Here is a 22,489-nt window from a genome sequence, read left to right on the forward strand (position 1 = left end):
CATCCACCACCAATCGTAACAAAAGCAGGCCATCAGGTCTTTTCTCCTTCAGGGCCGTTGATGGGTTCAAACTGCCTTTGCAGCTAATGTTTAACCACTGTGCAACCAGGGCGCCTTCAGGAGTGGACAAAAGATTCTCCAAATCCCTTTTCTCTCTCTTGTCCCATATGTGTTTTTGGTTTTGTTTTTATCTCCTTCTCTCCAGCCCCACTTGTCTTTTGCCTGGAGACGTAGTATAAGGAAAGGGTTATTAGCAAGGCGCTAAGACACCTAGTAGCAAACTTTGTCTTTCTTCTGACCACTTCCCAGTATGTCATTGTTTAGGAAGAAAAGCAGCCTTCTGAAAAGTGCACTAATTGGTAATCCTCTATAAGCTCCTTTAGAGAGCAATTAAGAGGGGCTTTTCCCAACATTAATTTATTGATACCCTTTGGCACATTTTTTGCTTTCTCTGCAAAGCACAGAAAATGCTCTTTTGTTATCTTTTTCCAGCCCAGTTTTGATTCTTAATTATTTTCTTCTCTGCAGTCCATATTCTGAAAGGTTGAGTCCTGTTGCTTATGAATAGAATAGGTAGTGTCAGCTTTCTGTGATGTGTGCACTCAATTAAAGTACCAGTCTTTACTAGTTCCCCTGAGAGACAGCTGTACTAAAAGTTAACTTCCTTCACTGGAAACTGGCCCCAACCACTTTATCTCATCAGTTTCATTGACTCTCATGCTAACACCGCTGTGAAAGAAACAGCCCAAATGAGCTCTGGGACGATTTTTGCTCTCAGCATCTCTGCACAGACCTGGGAGTTCTCCTGGGGCCCGGCCTCCACTGAGCTCCAAGCATGAGCTCGCCGTGCTGTCTCCAGATACTTCTTGGCAGTGTTCAGCACTGTCAACGCCTCTTGAAGTGCTTGTTTTATTTGGATTACACGAATATGGTTAATGTCTTCATTCTTCTCGTTTCCCCAGTGAAACTTCAGGGCAACTCCCAGTACCTCCCAAGGCCTTTTCAACATTAAATTCCCTCTCTATCATTATCATCTCACCACAAGACCAAAATCACCTCTCCTCTGGGAAAGGAGATCAGAGTTATCATCATCCTCTTAGCATTTTATCTCTCTTGATGGTATCGCCAAACAAATGTTTAGTCTCAGGTGTGGGTTTTTCAGATTGTTGGTTCTGCAGGAGCGGTCCTGCTCAGCTTGCTGGCAGCTTGTCTTGGTTGGGGTGTGGCTGTTAAACCCCAGGGCATATTTCCAAGCATAAAAATTACTCAGAATCCCAGAGATAATGAATCAGATTGGGCGGGCATAGATCAGTTGGAAGTTTTGTTTAATCTGGAGGCATATCTGTGATCCAAACAACCGTAGGTTTCAGTTCAGATCCCTTCTCTGCCCTTAATTCTCAGAGCTCTGTGTCTTTATATATAAAGTAGGGATAATAGCACGTACCTCATAGTGCTGATGCAAGGAACAAATTCAGTTACACAAGTGCTGGGAATGGACATTAGATCATCACAGGCATTCAGTAAATGAGCACTCTTTATCCTCCACAATTCTACACCTTTACAGAGACTCCTGTCCTCTTCTCTAAAGCAGGAGTCCCCGCCCTGCAATGTAATTTCTAGGTATAGGATGTTCGCTTTACTGTTGTTCAGAGAGTGAGATACTCCTCAGCCATTTCATCCGCTCTGCCCCTTAAAGCAGCACCAGGTGCTTCAAGAGTCATTGAAACTGCAGACAAATCATTTCTTCCGTTTTGGTTTTGTGTTTTTCCCTAGATGACTTTGTGGTGCAGAAGCCAGAGCTCAGTACCCCCTCTGTTTGCCACGCACCTGGTGGAGAGTACTTCGTAGAAGGAGAAACCTGGAACATCGACTCCTGTACCCAGTGCACCTGCCACAGTGGACGGGTGCTGTGTGAGACAGAGGTGTGCCCTCCACTGCTCTGCCAGAACCCCTCACGCACCCAGGACTCCTGCTGCCCGCAGTGTGCAGGTAACCAGCACTGCGCTTGGGGTGCATTATGGGGAAGGGCTTTGTCATCCTGTGGTGTTGGCAGGCCAAGCTGAGTCTCACGTGGGACCATGACAAACCCACTAACCCAGGCAGGAACATCTGGCAGCCTGCTTCCTAAATCTATTCCATTCTCTCTACCAGATTTTTATGCATTCAGTATGCCCTGCGCCTGAAATGATCCCGTGCTGAGAATAAGATTGTTTCTCTCTGCCATTTTGTTCTTAGCCCTGCACCTGAGACTCAGAATCATGGTGTGGTGCGCTGTAGGATAAGTCCAGTGACTGCTAACCACAAGGCTGGCAGCTCACACTCTCCAGCGACTCGTCAGAAACCCTATATAGGGTCACATTGAGTCGGAACTGATTTGGCGGTACAAACATCAGAGAGACAGAGAACATACTTAAATAGAAGCAGCTCTGTTGCACCAGATGACTTTGTTAATTCGAAAAGTCATCTTTGTCTTTGGCAAATGTGTTACTGATAAGTAATGTATGTGAAATTTCTGTAGCGCATAAGGGTGGAAAAGATACTTTGATGTTCAACAGAGAAATCACTAAAATATGCATAATGCCCACATTCTGTAACATGATGACTAGCTAAGCCAAGATCCCAAGTGTATACTCATACAGCATGTGTGCAAGGTGTGTTATTACTTCGCTTATTTTTATTTCTCAGATAATCTGGTCTTACTAGATGAATTTATGGTCATGAACCAAACATAATAAAACTCTGTCTGAATTTTAAGCATAAATTACTAATTTTGTAACTAACATAACATTCTGAATTATCTCTAGAATAAATTAACACTAAAATATATGGCTCTTTACCAAAAGATATTTCATTTGTATATAGAAACTTGTCAAGTTAACAGAATAACTAGTTTTATTTTGTTGTATCTTCATCTTCATTTTTTCAACCTAAATCAATAACCATTTTTAACTCTCTATTCTTAGAGCATTTCTTCTCAGTAATATATAAGCCTTCACATTGTATTATTTTTTCAAATAATATTGGATTATTTCATTGTTGGCCAGTTATTTTATTGCAACCACGTGATCAGTTTCCAAAGTCTTCATGGATTCTTGCTTGTAATACCCTCCTTTGAACTGCGTCAAGAGAATTCACAGTGATAGCCACAAGCTCTGTTGCTGTCAGAATGCATTGCAACCCATGTGTAGTCTGTTGTCTTACTGCAAAACCTATGGTGTGATTAGTGGCCGTGGTCATCTTAGATGCTTACCGGGTGCAGCATCTGCCCTAGTATAAGAAATCGTTCAAATGGGTTCTAGATATTCTTGTTCTATGTTTTATCATTATTAGTAACTTTCTTAATATATAGCCACGATTCTATTTACATGCTCTTGGTAGAACCCACTTTGAGTGGTCCCTTCACTAAGGATATTTAATTCATATCTATTACGATTCACTTTATAAATACATATGGAATGCCTACATTGATCGTGAGGTTAATGAAAACAGACACAGCTCTTTCTTATGAAGCAGGAATCCAAAACAGAAGCCCTGGAGGCATAATGAGTTACAAGTTGAGTTGCTAACTGCAGAGTCAGCAGTTCAATTCCACTGGCCGCTCCATGTTGGAGAAAAATGAGGCTTTATCTGCTCCCGTAAAGATTTATCAGATCGCTATGAATCTAAACGACTCAACAGCGCACAACAGCAATCCAGAAGAAGAGCCAAACAATCCAGTAGTCCCTACTCGGTAAATGATGCCCATGTGGGAGGAGTACCTTGAAAGAGAAGATTTCTGAGAGCACATGATACAGGCAGCAGTGAGTGGATTGGCAGGTGTCTGAGGGAGGAGTGCACAGGGAAGGGGGTGACAAAGGACGTCTCCACAACCACTGGTCCAAATTCATTGACAAGGCATTTGACAGGATTCAGAGGCCAGCGGAATCAGTGCTATGGAGATGGAGTCTATGTGGAGATGACTGGCGGAATCAGAGGGCTATGGAGATGGAGTCTTATGTTGAGATGACTGTCTGCAGCAGTTTCTCAGAGCTGGGGGTCTCATGTGTGAGGCTCTAGCAAAGAGGGGTGTGGTTATTTCTCTCTCATTCAATCACCACTCATGGTCCTGGATTGAATTTCTCATGTATAAACTTCAGCCTGGGTGACACTTTTACATATAACTTGAGAGGGTCTTCAATGACATGTCGCATCTTAAACATTACAACTTTTTGTTTTATGTGTCATTATTGTAAACATTAATTCTATACATATCTAAAGTCTATATTATAAAGTCAGTCACCTACCTATCACTGATCTTTTTGAACTTACTATTTGTAGTTGCATTGCAACAATAAAAAGATTAAAGAAACAAAGCCTTAAACCTTAGAACATCAGTGCCGTTACTTAACAATTAGTTTCAACAGTAGCCTTGGTAATTGGTACATTACACTTTAAGAAACATTCCCATCTCTAATCCTAGGATGCTTGCATTCTAAAATAGGCCCCAAATGGTAAAAATGTGCAACAGAATCACAGCCTTGAAAGAATTGTGCGTGTATTTCTTCTGAGTACTTATATTTCTCAGAGTGTCTTGTCATACTCTATCCTTCAACTTTCCCTCTCTCTGTTCTGTCTGAAAGCCTCAAACTGGCAAGGTAACTGAGTGCTGAAGAAAGACTGAGAATCTCTGCAAGCAAAGCTGTGTCATTGTTTCTTTACTGCTATAAAGGAAAAGTTGAGCAAAGAGGAGAGAGGGAGCTAGAGAAATAGAAATGAGTGAATTAGTAATACCAGCAAAAGAACTGGTAAAGATGAAGATGTAAATATATAAAGGGAGTGTGGTGGCTCTGTAAGATAAGCGCTGAGCTTCAAACCACAAAGTCAGTAGTTCGAGCCCACCAACAGCTCTGCAGGTGTGAGTCTTTCTGCCCCCACAAAGATTTGCAGCCTCAGAAACCCTACATGGGGTCACTATGAGTTGGCACTGACTTTGACAGTATTTAATAGCAATAACGAAATATTTATAAGCAAAAGTATGTATATATATATATGGAGCTCTGGTAGCGTAGTGGTTACAAATTGGGCTACTAACCTCAAAGTTGGCAGTTCGAAACAACCAGTATATAAAACCTGAATCTATGAAGCAGGAAAAGTAGTAACAAGGCCCAAAGAAAATAGGTTCCCAAATAACATGTTAGGATACTCTTGTTGATGGAATAAGACCCATGACTCTGGGTCTCAGGTTTAATTCTCACTCCGTCATTGTCAGCACATCCTGTTGTCCCCTACGGTCATTTACAGACCTTAGAAAGAGACCTCTAGACTCTAGAACATTCGAACATTCATTTCAGTTGTCATGTCATAAGTGCTGTATTTCTCTTACCTTCTAAATTTTTAGGCACAAAGTTGGATATTGCTTGCAACAGCTAGGATATTAAAGCCCATAAAACCTTCACAGCAATTTTCAGAGCTTAGTGTTGAAAGGTCCTTGGGTGTTGCAAATAGTTAATGTACTTGGTCTATATCTGAATGGTTGGAGGTTCAAGTCCACCCAGTGGCACCTCAAAAGAAAGGTGTGGCAATCTATTTTTGAAAATCAGTTTTGAAGACCCTGTGGAGCACATTTCTACTCTGACACACATGAGGTTGTCATGAATCAAAGTCCAAAGAACAGTAACTACTAGTGGTGGTGGTCATGGTGGTGGTAGTGTTGACTAGAGTGAATCAGACTTACTTCCAGCCAAAGCAAAAGTTAGCATCAATCAGTCTCTTATAAGAAGTTAACTCAAGACATGATGACTCCAGAAAGGTCATTGAGAAAATAGTTTCACTGTACTAACTATAACCCATGCAGATGTAATCTGTGGAACCATGCCTGAAATAGAACCCAGAGTCCATTTGGAGCATTGGAACCAGTGGTCTTTCTTTCCATTTCGCTGCTACCTTCCGGGCTGATACTAGGAAGTCTGGTTATACAGTTTAAAGGAGAGGGTGTGGTTAGGCTCCATTATGCTAACATGCCTCTCTCCGTTCCTCAGTCAGTCCAGAACAAAGTAACTCTCTTGGCCTCAAAGAAATCTTCTAGAGAAATCAAACATGTTGACTGTATGGTGTGTTCATGAGGTTGATGGAGAAAGAATGTGACATTTAGATCCTGGGAAGCACTATATTCCATGTCTAGACTAATTATGGCTTAAAATAGAAGAGGTCATGAAGTAGATTCTGATAGGAGTGCCTAGTAACTGTTTGGACTATTTATCTATTTCTTCAGATAAGAAGATGTGGTCCTCTGAGAGATTTGCTAGGTGAGACCTTCATAGCTATTTCTAGACTCCTGGGTGGTGAAGGAGTCCTGGTGTGGTGCTATGGGTTAATGTGCTGGACCCCATGGTCTGTTTGAACCACAAGGTTGGAAGTTCCAAGCTTACCAGCCGCTCCTTGGAAACCCCATAGAGTCGCTATGGGTCGGAACTGACTTGACAGCTCACAGCAGCAACAGAGATGGTGAAAGTGGTTAGAAGCACTTTCTTACATAAGGAAGATTGTGACATTTCTAAACCAGGATCCTCACGAACGTATATCTTCCTTCCTTTGTTATGTGTTATATTCTTACTTGTGGCTAAAAAATCAGTATTCCTACAATTTTCATATAATTTTAGTCAATACAAAGGCTTAAAAGAGTTATTTGGATTTTCTAGTGATGCTCCTTTGTTTTTTGAGTTGCAGATTGATCTGGGGAACCTCTGAATAGCAAAGACACAGAAGTCGCGCAGATGATTTCTCTAAGAGTGCATTCTTATGTGTGATTTTGATTTCCATCATCTTTCAGCCATTAATATAAATGCCTGAACATTAAAATGTTAAATATAAGTGTTTTCTGATAGTCTGGTACAATTGCGGATTGAATGTTGCTACAAGTAAGAGAAAATCCAACTAGAGTTGTGAAACAAATAGATGTGTATTTTTCATAAATTGCAAGAAGTTTGGAGCAGATACTTAACAGCATTGATTCAATGAATCAATGATAATCAAGTTCAACTTGCCCTTTCTCTTACAAGTATAAAAAAGATAGACAGCTACGAGCCACACACTCACATTTAAGGTAAGAATGTGGCAAGATGGTGATAGCAACACATCCACCATTTATTAAAGAAAGTGAAAGCTTGCCCCAGCACACACATACACACATTCTCTCCCCCTACCCCCAACTTGTGTGGGAGACCAGAAGCAGGTTTGTTCTGATTGACTTATTACACTGATTGTGTTTGAAGTCCTGGGCCACCCCGATGAAAATCAGGGTTTTACTAAGCTAAAGAAGGTTAGCATAGATGTTGGATAGTTGTATAGCAGAACTGTGGTGGATCTTTTTTGGTGTTTGTTTTTGTTTTGTGTTGTGTTGTGTTATTTTCCAGTTCAAAACCTTGCCCTAATCAGACTTCCTGTTTTGTTGCTGAAGTAACTTTTTTTTAAGGAGGTACACCCAAAGCCATAGTATAAAACAGAATGAAATTCTCTGTGTTGCACAGTTGGTAGCCTTACAGCATCTTCACTTCCCTGCTGACCTGTATGTTCATTTTTCCAGATGTACCTCTTCAGCCTTCCTCATCCCATAATGAGAGCGTGCCTAGTTACTGCAAAAATGATGAAGGGGATATATTCCTGGCAGCTGAGTCCTGGAAGCCTGACGTTTGTACCAGCTGCATTTGCATGGATAGCGTAATTAGCTGTTACTCTGAGTCTTGCCCTTCAGTATCCTGTGAAAGACCTGTTTTGAGAAAAGGCCAGTGTTGTCCCTACTGCATAGGTAAGACCAAGAAAAAAATCCTTTATCTCTACCAATGGCCACTAAATCTACATCGATCACCATTTACCTAGATCAGTTAATATATTTGAAATTGGTTTTTCTGATTGAAATCGAAATACACCCAGGGTAGTAGCATTAGGCAGGAGGAAATGTAGATGGTCTGCCCCCAAGATAAAACATAATAGGAATATAAGAAATGCTCTATGAGAAGGGCATTACATGGATCTTGTCTTGTTCTCCTGGGCTTCGTTGCTGTTCCGGGATCATCAGTACCAGAATCCTCTTGCTCTGTCTTAACCTTTACAGAGTGCCCCTCTCTCCTCCCAGGTAGAAACACCATGGCTCACATTAGAGTATACGTAGTACGTAAGGCTTGCTGCTTGCTTGAGATCAATTAAATATGAGATAGTAATTTAATTTAATCTCCCTTCAGTCTTCCTGTCTGGCTGATACTTAATTAGTCCCATTGAAGATGTCTGACTGTCCTTGTTGAGGACCTAGGGAAACAAAGTAAGGCTTGAATCACTGGTAGAACTCTCTCCTTCTTGTGATCCTTGGTGATACATCTTGTGAATAGAGGACATATGTAAAATAGCCCCGGATGTCTGTACAAAAACAGTTCTGTGAACATAAGCCAGATGTTGTGCTGGGGTCCAGAAGGCGAGCTTCAGACAGCTGGTGACTCTAATAAAGGCACAGTCCCTGTTCCCCAGGCTCTCACTCTCTTTTATTGCTTTTGTATCCAATAAAGCTCATAAAGTCAAGTGAAAGACAGTGACATGCCTCAATCCAGCAATGAGCTTCTGATCAGAGTAGCCAGTGAAAGGTGAGGCAAATCAGGCATTGTGCATTTATTGTTAGTGTTTTGCATACTTGCCAAGTATAAGTCATTGCATATATTTGGGGTGACACCTAGAGAAGAGGAGAGACCTTCTGGCCATGACTTTGGCATTTCCAATAGAGAGCTTATGAATGGTCCCCATGTCCGCCCGGCCATAACTCTTAACTAACTGGCATAGCAGCTCCTCCTGCTTTTTATCTTGTAACATCTGGCTCAGGTCACTTCTTCTGAGTCTTATTTTGCATATTCATATATAAGAGATAGCAAGGTATTTTTTTAAAACATAGTTTCTGCTGTCAGGAATTATACAGAACTGGACTTCTCAATGTAATGGCCAAGGGAGTATTCAAAGTTATGATTTGAAACCTGGGTTCTCTTATTTTCATAAGAATGCTAAGTGCGGTGGAGTTGGTTCAGACTCATAGCGACTCTGAAGAGGGTTTCCATGGAGTGGCTGGTGAATTTGAACCGCCGACCTTGCCGTTCAAACCAACCTTTTGATCCAGTGCCTTATCCCACAGTGCCACACCAGGACTATGCCACATATGATTTATTCCTCAAATATGATGCTTTTGAGAGTGAAATGCATATGTCAACAACCATGATGAAACACAATAGTCATAGACCAGGAGTCTGTGCAAAGCAGGACATACGGTCATCCCACCTGTTAACTGATGGTGACATTAGGTCTCCTCTAATGCGTGTGGGCTTCGGAGCCAAAAGTGGAGCCAAACATATATCAGAGCCCAGTTAACCCAGGTCACTACCACTTCCTATTTCTAAAAGCTGCTCCAGAATCCCTGTGAAAATGGCATTGCCTTCAGTGCAATCAAAATGTGAGTGATCACAACCCAGTTAACATTTCAGGCCAGCAGAGGAAAAAAGTACAGCCAATATTTTTAAAAATGTTTAAATGTGAAAATATCAATGCTAAAAGAAACAATCCAAGAGTTAGCTAGGGGCACTTCAGCATCATACTTGGGAAATCAGGGCCCAAGAGGCCGGAGAATTGTGTGGTAACTTCAGAGCAAAATTCTCAAATGATTGTGCTTAGATAAAAGTTCTTATGTTTTCCAACTTAATTGGCTAATCTGTAATTAGTAAGTTAATTAGAGAATTCGTTTCTATATGCTAATATTAAATCACCAGCTGCCCGTGTGAAACCCTACAGAGGGTCACCATGAGTCAGAACCAACTTAGCTGGGCTCACCAACAGCCATAGTGTCACTCCTTTTTCTTGCAGAACCAATTTAACAAATTCAAAATTACTGAAAGATACCTGCTGTGCCCTCTGCCCACCCCCCTTTTATTTTTTGCCTTCATATTTCCTATTCTGGTCCTTCCTTCATCATGAGACTGTACAATCTACTTTAGGATGTGAGTGGCGAGGGGAGGGATTTGATCCAAATTTGTGATTTTGATTTTAAATTACATCGCAGGCACTTTCTCTAAATTGTGGTTCATAACAAGCCGATATTGGTATAATGAAATGTTGTTGGTGTTGCATCGCCCTTCATAACTCGCCCTCTCCAGAATGGGGCATGTACAGTTGTGTCATATAAACCCATGAATTGCCTTCATGAGAACGTGTTGGGGAGACTTCACATTTGGTAGCAATGACTGTGCTGCTACTCATTCATTCATTCATCTTAGTACTGCATGCATGTTGGTGTACAGTTGAGAAATATTCATTAAGTCCCTTTTGTCTGCATCAGACTTATTTTGCAATTTACTTCGTTAGATTGGCCTTTATATTTTCTTACCTAGGATCCCATATGTCCAGCTTATAAAAATCAGGTTCAATACAAGATTGCTAAGGGATTCTCAGTCTGATTCTCCAGTTTGTTCCCTTGGGCTCTCTAGGCTTGCTCTCCAGTCAGCCCGGTCTTACTAAAAGTGGGAGCACACATAGGCAGGAATCGGCTGGGTCTTAGACACACAGCCTTCATCACCATCCAAAGATAGAATCGCTAAGGAAAAGCATGGAAATACACCATCCTGTTGCATGTCCTAAAGTACCCACTTGATTTTTCATTGGGAACTGAGTACTAGGGTTTGCACTGTTTTAGGCTCTGTGTGAACCCAACTCCTTGTTAGCCAAGATTATCTGCTCCCAAGATCTTATGTGAGAGTATTCTACCTCACCCCAGTCTCTGAGTGCTGACTTTGCCATGCCTCAGGTCTCTCTGGGTCAGGTTTCTCTCATGAGTCAAATGTACTGCTTCTGTTAAATGCTGTCGAGTCGGTTCCAACTCATAGCAACCCTGTCTAGGGTTTCCAAGGAGCGGCTGGTAAATTTGAACCACCGACCTTGCATTGCAGGCCAGCACAGTAGCCCATAGCACCACATGAGGATTCCTCTCCGAACTTCAGACCCATCTTTAACATTTTTTTTTCTGGAATAAAGCCCTAAACAAAAGCTTTCTTGCTTTCACCTGTCTGTTTTTCTTACCAGAGAAATGAACAGTGACTATCCTACTGAAAGAAATAATCTAATGACAAATATTTGTGTTCCTTTCAGCTAAATTATCAAGTCACTAATGTGCAGTGATAATGCCTCTCTTTTGATGTGTGAAGGCCTCATATTATGTGTACTAATTTAGTAGAATGTGGAATACAGACATAATTAATAGGATTGATGATTAATTTTGCAAAGTGAACAGCTTTGTCTAATTAATTATAATACCTATCATTAGGGAATTTGTCCTCGTACTAGAAAGAAAGTAGGTACTAATTACCCAATCATTTTAATGGCGCATCTTCCTAGTCCCTGGTTTTCTGTATTCTAGCTTTCCTACAAATACAGGTTTATTTTCATAGGCATTTAGACTGTAACTATGGTTTATGGAATAAGGAGCAAGAATCAAAAGATGAGTATAAACCAGGAGGAGTAAGAGGTCTGATGGGAATTCTAATGTGTGATAGCAGGTTTGAGAGGAGGTTACTGGTAAACAGCAGATAGCTCAGTCATGACATACATCACTTTGCAAGATGATGTTGTTGTTGTTGTTGTTGTTAAGTGCTGTCGAGTCGATTCCAACCCATGGACCCTGTGTAGGGTTTCCAAGGAGCAGCTGATGAACTTGAACCACTGACCTTACAGTTCAAACGACTTTGCAGCACCACACCAGGACTCCTAGGTTGTTGTTGTTAAGTGCCATCGAGTCAACTCCTAGGTAGGACTGGCTTAAAGCTTCTCATAGCCTTAGCTCTGACTACATGCCTTTGTAGAACTTTCCCAAAGAAAAAATGTTTCAGTTCTTCAGTGAGATCTTTGTTCTTTGACTCCCAAGAAGCATCAGAGAAGTCAGCCAAGCCCCTATACCAAATGCACGCCTTTGTCCATGTGGGTGCTAGCCTTAATCACGTCCCCTGGCTCTGATGTTTGTGGGTTGTGGTACTTCTGCTGATACGAAGACCAGCCTAGCAGGTTCCAGGTCAAGGTATTCAGTGGTTTCTGGTTAAACATTATAGAGGAGCACTGTTTTGTACGTAAGATCTTCCTTAGTTTAATCTGTGACATCATTAAGCCCATATAACTAGTATGGCTTTGAAACGGTCCACTTTGGAATTCATGGTGCTCGGGTTCGTCCCCTTATTGCGATATTCTGTTAAACAGAACTGGTCTTAAGTAAGCAAATCTTTAGTTGGTTCGATAGTGAGTATGACTCAGCATGTAGAATATTGTTTTCAAAATTGTGATTTGACAACTATTTATGTGTTGCTGTTGGTAGGTACTGTCGAGTCCTTTCTGACTCATGGTAAGCCTGAATGGTAGACTAGAACTGCCTCATAGGATTTCCAAGGCCATCATCTCTATGGGTTCAGATGTTAGGCCTTTGTCCTATGGAACCACTGGGTATGTGCAAACCTCCAACCTTTGGGTTAGCAGCAAAGTCCCTGACCATTGTGCCACGGGGGCTCCTTTGATTTTTCTGTAACCATGTGGTGTTTTATAAAATATTTGAGGTCTGATGTTTGAGTTCTGTTGGTTGGCTGGAAATCCCGAGACAATGCATCTTTCTCAGTTAAGTCATTTTTGTTAAATTTTAGTGTTTTGTTGTTGTTTTGATGATACTTATTTGGGAGATATATGAGGCGACTTCAAAAAGTTTGTGGAAAATGGAATTAGAAGACTGGCGGGGGGAAAGACAATGGAATTTTTCTAAACTTTCTGACAGTATTTCAAAACTTTCATATGGAACAAAGAGATTCTGATGACGTGTCTTCTGGTCACCTGCTATCTTTTAAGTGTCTTTAAGGAACTTGGGTCTTTAAGAATCTGTGAAAATGAGTTATGTTTTAAATGATACTTAAAAATTATTTTCTTGCAGATTGAACATCTGTCTAGTTAATATTTGATGTTACTGTGTGGAGTGTTCACACAGAGTCAAACTGGCTCAGCTCTCAGTTGGCTGTGATGTTATAGTTGCATTTCTTCTCCGTGGTGGTCTTCAACTAGCAAATGATTAATAAGATTTCCCCTTAATGGGAGCATTGTCTGTTCCTTGTACAGTGTTCCTTTTTTGCTTAGATTTCTGATTGTTTACTGCTGTCTTTGCCTAGCAATACATATAAGCAGTATCTCTTTGGAACATCTGTTGATCATTGCATATTTATCTCAGCTCAGGAACCAAACAGTACGTATTCAGTTCAACATCTTTAAAACTTACCAGCACATGGAATTTAATGTTGTGCATTTTGAAAACCATGATGTTATCATACTTACATCTTCATTGAAATCTTTTTCACAGCTGTTTCTCTCATATAGTTTCCTAAATTTAAAAACTTCTGCCCAGTGGAAAGAAAAGAGTCTACCTTGAAGCTATAGAGTTAGGGTCCTTTCTCTCTCACATTTCTAGTTACATGATATATAACCCCTAGTTCAGTTTCCTCATCTCTAAGCTTAGGAAAAATAATATCGTCCTTTGCTTCGTAGAAGTGCTATGAAAATTAAATGACAGTGTGCATCTGTCTGTGACAGTACTTTACAAGGGGTGAAACAAAATGCAAATGTGGATTGGTTCAATGGAGTTCCAACTCTTGTAACACGGATGGCAGTAGCATGTTGTTGTTGTTGTTGTTGTTATGTGCCATAGAGTCAATTCCGATTCATAGCAATGCTGTGTACAGCATTTCCGAGGCTGTAAATCTTTACGGGAGCAGAAAGCCTCATCTTTCTCCCACGGAACAGCTGGTTGTTTTGAACTGCTGTCTCTGAGGATAGCAGCCCAATTCATAACCACTACACTACATACAGCCAATCAATTCTAGTACCTCCTTTTAAATATGAAGGGGCTTCAAAAAGTTTGTGGACCTCATGGCTCAGATTTCAGCCAGGGTATGCTCACTATTGAATGGTCAACCATTTAAGATCAAAAGGACAACATTTGCCTAAGGTTAAAAGAAAAAAAATCACACCTTTATCTTCACAAGCCACCAGTATGTTTCCGCAGTGCCAAAATGCTGCGCCTTGGCTCTGAAGCTACTCAGAAAAGTTTAAGATGCTGTGCCGTGTCTGGTCAGCCAGCCTAGGTCACCAGTCTGTCTCCTTTTTTGCTGTGTCTAATCGGCATTTGGAGTCCTAGTATGGCACTGTAGGATAAACACTGGACCACAAGGTCAGTTTCAACTGCAAGGTTAGTGGTTCAAACCCACCAGCTGCTCCTCAGAAACCCTGTAAGGGTCAGAACGATGAGTTGGAACCAGCTCAAAGGCACTTAACAAGAAGTGTAAGTATTCAGTCCCCTTCTCTGCCCCTTCATCTGAAGCTGGGGGTTCCAGGACTATCACCTGCACCCGTTTCATTGGCTTTTCCTTTGTTTGTTTTTTTGTTGTAGAGCGTCTGTAAAGCCTTTCTGACTAGTCTGCCATCTTGCTGCCTCTCCTCTGTCATCTCTTAATTTGATTTTCCACAAACTTTCTGAAGTTCCATCATACAACCCCTGCTTTTCTACTTTAAAAATATATATATATATAGCCAGATGTAGTTGATGAACTTTTGAAGGACAAAAATATTTTTGATAATGTTTCAATTTGGGGTAATGTCTCCTCCTGCCTACGCTCATCTTAAAATAGCCCATGGCTGCTCTAGTCACCTTCTTGTGATGCAGACGGAAGCAGCGCATTCTCTAAGGGTTAGTATGCACTGTGTTGTGTTGGTGCCTTGCCCATAAACCTCAGAGCTTTCCTGTGTTTTCAGATCCCTGTCTGTTACTGTCTCAAGAGGGAGAGTGGGATCTTCGGGTTTGTGTGTATGTGTAGAGGATAATCCCATTTGACGAGTCCATGAATTTATTGTGTATGCCCTGCTGTGATTCCTGGAAACACAGGGTATGTGACATTTGTAATCAGAAGGTACTCTGGTAGATATCGGCATTGTATGCCTCCCGCACACTCACAGAAAGCTGTCATTTACAGTGGTCCTTACTCTGCAACCCAGCCTGTCACACATAGTGCAATAATGATTCCAATGAAAGGAAAGAGAAGTGAGTGAAAGAAAAGGAAGAGAAGTAGGATGTGTTTCTGTTTATTGCTTACAGGGTATAAAAATAAAAATAACATCCTGGTTGTTAGGCACGATGCTAATTTTGGAACTAGTCTAAAGTTATCCTAACAAAAGTAAACAGTGTTTGATTTCAGTTTGTTTGGATCTTACCCTACACCCTAGAAAGCATCTCATCTTGCTTCTCCCGTAAGCAGCTTTCTCTTCTCACTTCAGTATCCTTTTCAGATCCCCTGCTGTGTAAACAAAAATTCAAGTTATTCCACCTAACTTTGGGAATCATCTGAGCAGCATCGCTTTTATTAGTGTTTCCAGAAAAATCCATTAGTACATTCCTTTTGCCTCTTATTTCTTTTCAAGGGGCCAAATCATTGTGTACCATCTTCTGGCCAGGGAGGAGTTCTGGTGTGATGCTCTAGGATAAGCGCAGGTCTGCAAGGTCGGTTTGAATCTCAAGGTTGGCAGTTCCAACTCACCAGTAGCTCCTTGGACTATGAGTCGGTACCAACTCAACGGCACTTCACAACAAACAACAACAGTGGCCAGTGAGGGAGGACTTAGTAGTTTAGTGGTAGAATCCTCACTTTCCTCTCAGGAGTCGGGTTTGATTCCCTGTCAGTGCTCCGCATGTGCAGCCATCATGCATCTGCTTAGTGGAGGTGTACTTGTTACTCTGGTGCTGAAGAGGTTTCAGTGGGGCTTCCAGATTTAGACAGACTTAAAAGAAAGGCCTGGTGATCTGCTTCTAAAACTCAGCAATTGGAAACCCTGTGGATTGCAGCGGTCCAATCCGTAGCTCATCATGAGGTTGGTTCCTTCTCTTGTGCAGGAGGTCATTGGGAGTAGAGTCGGGGGCTGACAACTACAGTCAGGAGAAAGAACTCTACAGGAGGGCTTATGGCCCTATCCAGACCAGCAGGCAGTCCACAGACCCTCGGGAGCCTGTTGGCAGAGTATTGCTGACAGCACAGAAAATCACCTGTAGGTGCAGAAATGGCTCAATTTTGGAAGCCCAATGGCTTATAAATGTGTATCTCCTCCATGGTGATCTCTAGCTAGCAAATGATTAGTAATATTTCTCCTTCATAAGGGTGTTGTCTGTTGCTTATATGAAAACCTCAAAGTTTTCTTTCACTTTTGTGAACTTCCTCTGAGTCCTAGAGGAAAATACATGTTTTCCTTTTGCTTTGGACCACTTTGATCGGTCTTTCTTTGGCACTGTCTGCTTTAAACTCTATACATCTTCAAAATGATTTCTTTGGAAGTTGTGTATATGTCTAGGCATGGTTGTTGGATTGGGAGCCTTAATGTGAAGTGAAAATTCATTTAAAGGTACAGTTTTAAATGGGATGTTTCTTTGCATTTTTATCCATGTAGTAATGAATCAGACTATTAACAGATGCTTAAAGCAAGTGTGAAGCTATGTTGCTGATAGGGCATGTCCTCTTTTCATTCACTAAGAATAGGCTAAAATTCACTGTGTTTGTCAGTTTGCTGAGACTTGGGTTGGTAGCATTCGGGGCCATTTAGAATTCCCGTGCCACAGCCTATTTCTTTGCAGTACGTTAAAGGAACTTGAAAGGCCCAGGCTTCCCATTCCAAGAAATGGAATAGGTTAAAGCAAAAATGGACTTCCAAGAAAGGTCTTAAAAACTGTAGTCCAATCTGCTTTCACAGCTGTTAAGATAACTTGTATATAGCAAGGGAGCTTCAAAGAGTTCGTGGGGAAAACGGAATTAAAAGATCATCAGCTTTTTCCCACGAACTTTTTGTGTTGCCCGATGTGGCAACAGTTGTCTCAGCTTCTTTCATTTTTATAAAGATGAGTTAACACATAATTCATTAGAAGCTGAAAGCTGTATTCAAGTTTCATATTAAATCACTAATTATTCCTTGCATTTTAGCTAAATTACTTATTGGCTGAGAGATTTACCACAGGTTAGCTCTCTGCCTTGTTGAAATCGCCTAGGCCATGTGCACCCATTTTAGCAAGACTGCAGTGGAGTCCGGCTCCTGGTGAGTCAGCGTATTCAAAATCATTCTTCATCTTCTATGCCTGTGGTCTCTACAAACCTTAAGTAACCTGTTGACTGATTGCCCAGATTCTTTCATTATTGCAATTTTAGTTTGTTTAAGCCTCCTTTTTACATTAAAAAAAAAAAAAAAAGGCTGATTTTTAAAACAGGAACGTCTCACATACCAGGTATCGTCCCCGCGTGGCATTTGCACGCAGCACAGGCCCAGCTTGGGATATGTATACCTGCTCTAAAGGGACTCATAAATCCTTCATAGAAGGGAAACTATAAGCAAGAGAAAATAATAAGCGAACGGCATTTTATTCCTTTGGGGTAGGTAGAGACAGCGTGCTGTAATGCATCGTTACATTGGTAAACTACAATATTTTAAAAGGTACTTAACCAAGTCAGCAGTGCCATTGGGAATACTTGACCATCTTTACCCATTCCCTTTTTGTTGTTAAATGTCACTGACTCCTAGCAACCCTGTATAGAGTTTCTAAGGAGCAGCTGGTGCGTTTGAACCAGAGACCTTGCAGTTAATAGTCAAGTGTTTATCCTATAGGGCCACACCCTTCTACACCTACCTAAACAGTTCACTAAAGCTTTCTTTAAATCCCTCATACTGCAAACTTGGATTAAAATTGAAGTGTAACGTTAGGAAGGAGCTCTGGTAGCGTAGTGGTTACAAGTTGTGCTGCTAACCTCAGGGTCATTAGTTCAAAACTACCAGCTGTTCTGCCAGATATAGATAAGGCTTTCTGCTCCCATAGAGATTTACAGCCTCGGAAACCCTGTGCAGGGTCACTATGAGTCGGATCCGACTCCGCGGTACACCGCTTCACCACCATAACGTTAGGAGGGGCTGCTGTATGCACACCTATGGATGTGGAATCACCCAGAGAGGATGAAACCCTCAACATCCAGGAGAATCTCTCAGTTTTAAGAGCGGCATTCTCCGCGGTCCAGAACTTTGCGCATGTGCAGAAAGCGTGAGCCCCGGGCTGCAGCGCTGTGCTGAACTACCTTACTCTTAACGTGGGTTTGGTTTCTTGACCATCAGGATCCCAGAACAAAGTACTTGTCAGGATCGAAATAGTGCAGTAGTACCCAGGAGGTGTGAAGAGCTAATATCATTTCTAAAGCTGCCTAACTTCTTCCCAAGAAGTTGCTCTCACACCAGGATTTAGAATCTTGTTTAGCATTTATACAAGTAACTTGTCTTTTAGTCATAAACTGAAAATTTCAACCAGAATGCAGATTAAAATTAATTTTTGGGTTGTGTTTTTTTGTTTTTGTCCTTTTACAAAGGAAAGGAGGGAGGAAATTTGAAAATACTTTTTTTTTCTGGGTTTTCATGTGCATGTACCTCATCATGGTGAGCTTCAGAGCAAGAGTTGTTACTTCTGAAGTCCTTAATTGTGTCTTGATTCAGAAGAAAGTAACACAAATCTGTATTCCAAACTTCCCCCAGCAGTTATCAGCTTTATAGTGTAATTAGTAGAATAGCTCAGGACTGCAAACAAAGTCCAGTCTTTATATCTTATAAAGCTGTCTTTTCCTTTTCACAGAAAGAAGTGAGATCATGAGGTTTTTAAACTGGTGGGAAAGTCTACTTGAAATGAGTTAACTATTCCAAACCTTGCCACTTCTTTCTCCCAATTCATATCAACCAGAATCGAGGGAGAGTGACAAACTCCCATGCTGAATTCTCTGAACTCTACCACTGAAAGATAGATATGACAAATTTTCATTTCAGTCATAAGTGTGCAAGATGACATTGCTTATATTTGAATCCGTAAATGATAAGATGTATGTCTGATCATTTCACAAGTTAAACAGCCTAGCAGAGGAGTCACCATGGGATGAGGACTTTGTTTCTGAAAAAGGCTGAGCCATTTCAAGCCAAATCTGATGAATAAGATAGAGGCCAGTGCTAAGGAAACAAAATACCACTCACTGCTAGTCAGGACCTAAGTGTGACCATGAAATAGTTACTGACCTCCTTAGCATGCTTCAAAAATTGGCTCTGGGTGCCATTGCAAAAGGAAAAATTCCAAAGCTGTATGGGAACAGCAGAATCACTGGAATAAGTTTGTGGTCTTCTACAATGACCACTTAGGAGATCCCATTTGTTTGGATATATAACTCCTGATGTGTTTGTTTTAAAAATAAACCTTATTATATTAGCATCATACCTCATGTTTTCCTTGGCACGTGCTCCTCTAATTCTCTTGCAAGAGGGAGAGTCATAAGAGAGAGAGGAGAGTGTTAAATGGAGATTTCCCTAAGGAGACTGTGAGTCCTCAACAACCACTTGGTTGTCTCCATTCTTTGTTGGGACTGGGCCAGACATATGGTGCAGACAGTTAAGGGGTCATTTCGCTGTGAGACAAAGACCTTGATCACATCTAAGAAGTAGGGAAACTCAGTGCCCGTTTTGCAGTCAGTGAGCAGTAACTGCTTTTGTTTGTGTGGCGTTCGTGCTTGTCTAGGAACTCTGGTAGCGTAGTGGTTACGAATTGGGCTGTGAACCTCAAGGTCGACAGTTTGAAACTACCAGTGGTTCCGTGGGAGAAAGATGAGGCATTCTGCTCCCGTAAAGATTTACAGCCTCGGAAACCCAGTACAGGGTCACTATGAGTTGGAACCGACTCCACGGCACATAACAGCAACAACAAGGAGACCCCACTCTCTGTGTGGCAGACAGAGGGTATGTGGGGACCGCGTTGCCAGACCCACACTGGTTCCATCCTCACTCTGCTCCTTTCTAGCCGTTCATTTCCCTGTGCTTTGGTTTTTCATAAATTTGAAATAATAATAATCCTGTCATGGATTATTATTAGAGATCAAATAGACTGGATTCATATGATAACTTACCATAGTACCTCATACACACTGATGGTGATAGTGGTTGTGTGCCGTCGAGTCACTTCCAACTCATAGGGACCCTGTTTTGAGGTTGTAAAAGACTCATTTTTCTCCTGAGCAGCTGATGGATTTAAACTGCTGACCTTTTGGTTTGCAGCCCATTATGCCACCAGGACTCCTTGGTACATAACTTGTTGTTGATGTTGTTAAGTGCTGTCAAGTCGGTTTTTGGTACACACTAGGCCGTCAGTAACTAGAAATTATGACTATTATTAGGCACTAACGAATAAAATGAATGTCATTGTCAGCAGAAGCTAACCAGTTAGAGTGTTAAATAGAATGGTCAAATGGCTCAACCCACTTCATGGCAAATATAAACAAGTTAGATTATTTTTAGTTTGATAGTCCCCTTCTCTGTTTCTACATCCCTCTTTAGCACAAATGCTTAATGTACTTTTATATTTGCTGTCAATGTAGACTATACAGTTTCTCCTAAAGATTGTAATGACTTCACTAACTGCCTATTTAGAACTTCAGATTGCATATAGTAATACCGTATCGCCCATGGTAAAATCATACACTGTGCTGTGTATTGAGAAGTAATATCTATAGGCTGCAAGTTTAGCTGATCATCCCAATTGAACCCTGAGAATCAATCAATTGTTTAAAATGTGTCCCTATCCCTGTGTTTCAAGGTAAGAAATAGGGACACCAAGATCCATCAGCCCTCTGAAATTCACTCCTTTCTTTCAGTCCTCTCTGTTTCTTTTGTTTTTTAGCTCATTGTCCTTTAAAGTGAGATTTACTGAAAAGCAAAGATACTGTTAGAAAGCCTCATTAACTACAGTCTAATCTGACCTCAAGGCCTGATAGCCGCTACCCTGGAAAGATTAGTCAGGGCTTTTGTAAAAATAACGAGAGTCCTTCATTTATTGCACATGAAAATTCATTAGGGTTGACCATTTCAGGTCAAATGTGGCTTTGTTTTAAAGTAAACTTGGAAAAAAAAATGTTTTGCCATAATGAAAATGCATCGCTATTCTGGTTCAATTGATTAAATGTGGAAAACTCCCACCTGCAAGCAACATCAGGAAATGTTCTCTGTTGCTGTCTCTGAAATGGGTCTCCTGGTAGACTGGTAACTCAGGTGTGGCTGGCCCCCCATCCTCAGGCCCACAGCCTGGCTGAGTTTGACCATTGCTCACCACAGCTGGCTCATGCCAAGACAGGAGCATCTTTGGTGCTCAGCACTTGCTAGCTCTGTCAGTAGCTGGCGCTCACCCAGGTCTTTCCTAGAGCACCATGTGGTCATCTCTCTGTTCCTCTCGTCTGTTCCTCTGCCCTCCAGTCTTTGAGGAGATAGGTTATAAAAATGACGGCCCGAAATTGTCAGCTCATTGTGTGGCCTAGCTGAACTCTGCACACGAATGTAAACACTGATACAGACTTGTGCAGAGACCTTCTCACCCCTACCCTCAGGTCCCTGTATAAGGTCTTTTAATGGACAAATTGTCCCTTTATCAAGCAGCTTGTTCTTTCAGCCAGTGCTTTTTAAACAAGTGATTGATTTGCATCTGTCTCTATGCTCCTTCCTCCATTTGTTAAACCTATTAGGTAGCCTCCTGCTCTCAGGTGTGAGTCAGCTCATTTGGAAATGGACTGAAGTTTTGCTTCTGAGGTAATAGTGTTGAGCATAGCTGGGTGGGAGCAGAGAGAAGCTGGTGGAATACCTGGAAGTGAGGTTTGTGGTTACCCTAGCTTGTGTGTGTACTGAAGGAAAAGAGCTTCACTGTGACTGCTGAAGTTTATAGACTCTAAGTGAGCCTGACTCCACTCCCGAATCCTGCACAGGCTTTCCCTGCAGCCATCACTTCAGTGGGTTCCACTGGTACTTCATCATTGTGCTACGCTGAATGTTCAAGCCTCATTGAATTTAGCTAAGGATTTATTTTATTACTAAAATTAAATGAGAAACTTTAGTTTCACCTGATAGTCAAAAGCTCTCGGTTAAACCCATTGCCTCCAAGGCATTCAGAATAATTGCTCATCTTCTTCTATCATTTCATAAATATTCTTTTAGACAGTGATCTCATACAATTACTGAATGAGTAGTTACATAACCACTGTGTTATGCTGTAGCTCCCTCTTTGGTCTTTGGCATTTTTCCACAGTTTAGTTTTCTTGCAGTCTGTTAAGGTTTTTCTAAACGAGTCGGCATCACCATGCTGTATGATCAAGGTCTTTAGAACCAGCCTTGGACTAAACTCTTCCCTTCAGTGTCTTGTGTGTATGTGTGTGAGAGAGAAAGAACATACAAAGAGATTTTTTGCACATTTTTAAGAGTAACAAGTTTATTTTGTTTTGGTTTTTTTAAGAAAAGCATTGTAAATATAAAAACTTTTTTTAAAAAAAGCATTAAAATTCACCATTGATCCTAACAATCACTCTTAACATTTTCTTCTTAGCCAGCTGTC

General features: G+C 41.2%; 1 protein-coding gene across 1 annotated transcript in view; it reads left to right on the top strand.

Annotated features, from left to right (window-relative positions):
• Positions 1–22,489, top strand: part of CRIM1 (cysteine rich transmembrane BMP regulator 1 (chordin-like)) — a 270,004-nt gene that overhangs the window by 232,531 nt on the left and 14,984 nt on the right. Inside the window, exons 12-13 of the mRNA XM_006839357.1 lie at positions 1,774–1,989; positions 7,562–7,783. Coding sequence (XP_006839420.1) covers positions 1,774–1,989; positions 7,562–7,783 — 438 coding nt within the window. The remainder of the gene's footprint in view (positions 1–1,773; positions 1,990–7,561; positions 7,784–22,489) is intronic.

Source organism: Chrysochloris asiatica, unplaced genomic scaffold (genome assembly GCF_000296735.1).
Source record: "Chrysochloris asiatica unplaced genomic scaffold, ChrAsi1.0 scaffold00024, whole genome shotgun sequence".
Taxonomy (NCBI): Eukaryota; Metazoa; Chordata; class Mammalia; order Afrosoricida; family Chrysochloridae; genus Chrysochloris; species Chrysochloris asiatica.